We start from the raw sequence: 5,900 nt of genomic DNA, 5'->3' as shown, positions 1-5,900 counted from the left end.
ATTCAATTAAACATGCAGTGAATTTCTACAAGGCCTGTGTGGTGTGCTGCAGCATGTCAGACTGGATATACAGTGGTTCATACATACATTTAGCTTAATTTTATTCATTGAGAAGAATATGCTTGGATATGTGCAATGTTGGGCAGCAAAACAGAGAAAAACGTACTCAAAGTCAAAAGAGAGAATGAATGAGCGATAGTAATAGTCCCACATGTAGCAGAGGGCCGGTGAGGCTCATAGTAACCTTGACTGTTAGAGAACACAGCCATGCAGGCTTTGCAGTAAGAGGCAAGAAGGCTTTGAAGTTGTACTGCAGAGAACCTAGCAGGAATTCTGATGTCCTGCTGTATATTCCATAACCCTCCTCCTCCCCCTCTCTGCTAGTCTCTGCAACTGATTCAATACAAAGCAAGGAAAAGAGAAGGAACGCAGCATAAGCAGCCTAGAGACAGACAAAAAGAGAACGTAGGAAAAAGAGATTAAATGAATGGCAGGTTGAAACAAAGAAAGACAGAGGAGAGAGAAGCCATTTATTAAAATAGGCCTACAAAAAATGTCTAGTCCGAGTGAAAAAAAAAACAACAACAACAAAGCAGGAGTTGGGGCTCTGTGATAGCCCCTCAACTGGTGTTGCCCTTGGACCAAACCCAACCCAGAAAATCACAGCTTAATGACGGTGCCAGAGCTACCACAATTTTCTCTTTTCCTGCACAAACCTCCACTGCCCTCAAATTACTATCAGTATTCAATTAGGGGCCCGGGTATACTGGACGAGCCAGCCTCAATAACAAACCACACTTCTCTGTGGATTAAGGCCCTTCAAACTAACAGAGGGAAATTTCCTTTGTAAATAATCAGCCAACATTGCTAAAATACCTTCTCAGTAAAAGCAAGGGAACAGGACTTTTCACACCATGATGAGTGATTGGCTTACCATTAGTGACAATCTATTCATGCCAGTTCGTTACACCGTTATGGTTTTCCATGTTTCCAACAGCAAAACATGTGTTACTAAAACTGTGGCTGGAAACGTGTACCACGGTCCTGGCTCTAGCAGGCGCCCACATGACAAGAGTAGCACAAGGCCCCTGTTTTAATAACATGGGAATGGGAAAGGACATTAAATATCATATTTACATCCCAGGCTAAGTCCAATTTGCTGTGTAAAACCTCCCGCTTAAGCCGCAGACAATCTGACATGAAATGCTCATTAGTTACATATATCAGAGAGGACTGTCTCCTTTCTGAAAACCCACTGAGAGCTGCATGGCAGAAATCCGTGTCACAAATCTTTCGGAACGATATGAAATAATGTCTTAAAATGGAAGTACTATTCTTAACCTTCGTTGTGATTTATACACTGAGAACCTGCAAGGTCTGAGAGACAAAGCCATGCTGCAACAATTCAAAGATGCAACAAATAGTATGCAATAGCAACAACTCAACAGGAGCCACACAAAGGCCATTTGACATAATTAACACATTAAGCTCAAGGAAAATTTAATATGAATATAAATAATGGGAAAAGGCTATAGTATACTAAGATACCACACAATGAACAAAATGTAGGGAAAGCTGAAATATGTCCCCTGCACTGCTAAAAGCTGAGCATTGTAATTGCACTGTTATGAACCTGTCAACAAAGTATGACTAAAAATATTAGTCAATTAGTCGATGACATTCACCGATACCGTCTTCTCACTTTTGAGCATTTGATCGTTTTCTTTGTGACATAGAACAGTAAAATATCTTCTGTGGGTTTTGGACTGTTGGTTGGACAGCATTAAACATTTGAAGTCATCTTTGGCTGTGAGCATTTTCTGATGGGCATGATTGACATTTCACAGATTAAAACAATAAGCAAACGATAGAGGAAAGATTATACATAGACTAATTAATAACAGGAGTTAGTTGCAGCCCTAAAACAAACTTTACAGTTTGTAGTTAAAATAATCCTATCGAAATAAACTGATTTCATTGAAATAAACTGAACTAAGTGTAGCAGAATACCTTAAGCGTGAAAAATAAAACCCATTGAAACTTCCCAAGGAATTGCTTTTACAACATTAATCTGCAAAAAACACTGGTGAGTGTCAACTGTACACCCTGATGTCCCCTGATGACTGAGAAACTCAATGACAGATTGAACAAGTCTGACCCAGTGACTCCGAAGCACTGACAAGGCAAGCCTCAAATTACACATCTGCAGAGAATGAGGGGTGGAGTGGAGAGGGGTACAATTACGTTTTAAATGGAGATGCTGGGACGCTTGCTTGATAACAAAACCTTCAGATCCTCTCCGAAACAGTACAGCGTGATCTTTGCATGTTGATGCCTCCATGCCAAAAAGAGAAAGATAAAATGAAATCTTGTTCAACTGGCCCACCTTCAGGCTGTGAATCAGGCATCATCTGAGCATCAAAGCAGGTGTCCACACCAACAGCATGGTAGACAGATTCCTGCAGTTGTTTTCGTGGGCAGACATGGACTGTTTTTACTGAATGCACATCTCTTACATTTGCGGAAAACCGCTCTGACATATTCGTGAAATGTACCGCTTCAATCAAACTCACATTAGCTTCATGCCAAGTCAGATTTTCACACCTTGTACAACAACATGATAGCCTCAAAACTGTTTTCCCAAGATACAGGGGAGTGATGCTGAATGCATATTTTCATGAATATGAAATCTCAACGAGTCATGAAAAATAAAGTGAGACAAAAAACAAAATTATTTTGCATTAACTGCATCTTTGCAGCTGCAGCAATGAGACAGAAACCAAGTACAAACTGGAGCTCAGGGAGGGATGAGCAGTGACAAAGGCGAATCTGAGGGGGATCAGAGGCAGCCCTCAAAGCCGACTCCCAGAGCCGGGATGAAGGCAGCTCAGTGTGGAAGCAGAGAAGATGAAACACCATTTGGGGTCAGGGCCCCCCCGTTGCCTCGCCTCTGTGTTCAAGGCCTGTGAGCGCCTCTGCCTCTGTAGTGCAAACACACCCCTCACACCCCTCACACCCTGCAGCACCCGGCCCTGCACCAAGCACCTCCTGCCATTTGGTGTTTGTGTTGTGTTCACATAGTAGGTTTAAAAACTGCGAATCCTTTTCTTGATTAATCTAATAATTGTTTGGTCTATAAAATGCCATAAAGTAGTGAAAAATGTCTGTTAACGTTTCCTAAAGCTCAAGGTGTTTTGTCCAACCTAGCCCAAAACCAAAAGAGTTCAATTTATTGTCACATAAGACAGCAAATCCTCGGAATTAACTTTTTTCTTGAAAATTTTCTGAACCGAATGACTTTCATTTGCAAAGCAGTTATACATTTTCTGTCAACCAAATAATCGACTAATAGTTTCAGCTCTAAAATCAATGTTTCAAGTGAATCAAGGTTTATATAATGTAATAAGAGGATACACATCAAAATGGGATGGTTACTGGCTAGAAAATAAGAGTATGGGCAGAAAAATAATAAAACACAAAATCATGTCAGTTGAAGTCAAGAGTTGAAACAAAGAATCAATTAGTCAATGACAAACTAAATAGTTTACAACATTGACATTTGATAACAGAGTTGTCACTTAAGTCATATATAAAGCAAAAATGCAAAAAAAGAAACAACTTTTCAAATTTGCTATTTTTCTCCTTTTTCTTCATTGTAAACCTTTTTGGTCAAGCACATCAATCAGTTTGAAGACATCTCAGCAGCTTGAGCTCTGGGAACATGTGATGGGCATATTTCACTATTTTCTGACATTTTACCAACCAAGCAAATCAATAACCCTTCCTCCCCACGAAAATAACTGATCTGAAAATAGTAGTTGCAGCACCAATCCAACTTCTGCTGATGGAGACAATGTGTTTCATTCCACATGACATACTCGGGTTTTATTTATTGCATCATGAGCAGTATCAGTTCCCCTTGTGTCCTGAAGCTGATTTTCTGACTGGGTTTGTGGGCTGCAGCCAACTTCGATAAAAATGGATTTATTCCTGTTATTTGATGTTCGGGTGGACCACTTAGCACAGATTCTTAGGCAGCTAGCTGAATTATAACTAGCTTTTTATCTGCACAATAGCATGCGCCCATCTTTGTAACCAGTCTGATGACCTTAGAACACATCACAGTTAACTGTACCAAGCTGGTTATTTATGAAGATAAATAAGGATCAATGTGTTATAAGAAAAAAGTGTGGCAAAAAAGGTGACATGTCTATTCACATTTGCAACAGACACACACAGTAAATGTGTATATTCGTCAGATTAGGGAATAATAAAGGGTGAAACGAGCCGCCCACAACACCAAACCTGCAGCGTGCTGATGCCCCAAATAAAAGCCTCTCAACTTCAAAGCGCCTGTTGTTGCACTGCAACACTGAGCGAGACAACACTGACAACCAAATAGCCAACTGTTTCGTTCCACTGTAACATTTCTATCAACAAAGTTTCCCTCTGTGATTATTTCATGAATTTGATGTTTTGGCCTACTGACAATCCTGTTTGTGCCAGTTTTGCTCTTTAAATCCGCCCCAACTCGAAGTGGCATATGCATATCTGGGTTTTACAAACAAAAGCACAACAACAACAACAAAAAAGATTTCTCCTCCACGTTTACCTGCATAGTAAAGACTCCTAGCTCCTGCGAGGACAGCTTTTTCATCTGCTCGGCCAAAACTTGCGCTTCTTCCAGGATGGAAAACTCCGTCTCAGCTCCGCAATATCCACAAGAAAGAGCCGACGAGATTAAAACGAAGCTCCAAGAAAAAGCCAAGAAGCTCCCGTGAAACAGACGGTGTTTCTCCCGGAAAGCTGCGCGCGTATCCGGCGTCAAAACCAGAGGTTTCTCCCCTGCCCGCCTCGCCATGATGGCAGTGGGTCTACAGGCTGGAGAAACGCCGAGTCTGAACTGGTGGCGGAAAGAAAAAAAAAACTTCAAGGGAAACTACTTTTACAACTTCGTAGCGTAGAGTACGTGAGCCCTTTCTCTCCGGTATAAGTCTTCACAGTTTTCAGAAGCGCAAACCATTGCAACTCCTCCAAATCCCTCAAGAGAAGAAAGTATATCCATGCGTGAGAGAGGACAGGGTTTTTCCAGTTTAAACGACTTCGGTCACTCGCTCCAACTCCTGGAAGTCTGGCAAAGTGTGTGCGAGCCGGAGATTCACCACAATGGGGGTGAAAGTGGGAGGCGTGGAAACGCAAGAGTCCTACACCGGCGCCTGGATCTCCGGATCAATGGATCAGGGTTTCATGATGCCTTCAACTGCAGCTGGGAAAATGGCCCCCGGGAAACCCGCCTAGAATTGCATGCACCTCCATAGGCCTATTTGCTGAGAAAAGAGGTGGATGGAAATCTCGGCAGATAGCCTGCATTATTCGGCAGAATATCTCTTAAGGTCCTCTTCACACACACACATATTTTTGTTGAATCTCAAGGAATGCTACTTCTGCTAACTGTAATAAAATGACTGTAAACGTTCAAATCCCACAAAGAATATTATATCGTAGGTAGGGTTTTAAAAATACAGAGAAGTGCAGGTCCCCTTAATGCAGCCACCCCCTATCACAACCCCTTCAAAATTGTGAACAAGCACCAAAAATAAAGTGTCTAAAACGTTTGCTAAAGTTTGGATATTTTCAAATCCTATTTATTATGTTGACTGGAAATTACATTTCCAAACATGAAGGTGTAAATGCAGCTTCAAAGCCTTTATACATAACATTATATATAATGTCAACATCTGGTGGGGAAATGCTGAATTATTTATTTACTTTTTAATTGCTGGCTTAAATGTAAAGTCAGTTTTATTCACACTGCCAAAAATCAAAAAACACCCTCTTTCCTTGGACCCTCAGTTCCAATGAGGAAAACCTCCACAAAAAGCCTTTAATAGGTTATAAAT

General features: G+C 41.1%; 1 protein-coding gene across 1 annotated transcript in view; it reads right to left on the bottom strand.

The window, feature by feature from the left end:
- The window catches only part of cachd1 (cache domain containing 1), a 101,332-nt gene extending 96,178 nt beyond the window's left edge, over positions 1-5,154 (bottom strand). The window contains exon 1 of the mRNA XM_046049801.1: positions 4,613-5,154. Within this exon, the coding sequence (XP_045905757.1) occupies positions 4,613-4,861 (249 nt within the window). The 5' untranslated portion in view covers positions 4,862-5,154. The remainder of the gene's footprint in view (positions 1-4,612) is intronic.
- Between the last annotated feature and the right edge of the window lie 746 nt (positions 5,155-5,900).

The sequence above is a fragment of the Micropterus dolomieu genome, linkage group LG05 (assembly GCF_021292245.1).
Source record: "Micropterus dolomieu isolate WLL.071019.BEF.003 ecotype Adirondacks linkage group LG05, ASM2129224v1, whole genome shotgun sequence".
NCBI classification, from domain to species: Eukaryota; Metazoa; Chordata; class Actinopteri; order Centrarchiformes; family Centrarchidae; genus Micropterus; species Micropterus dolomieu.
Note: the sequence above shows the minus strand (reverse complement) of the source record. Positions and strands in the feature narration are given on the sequence as shown.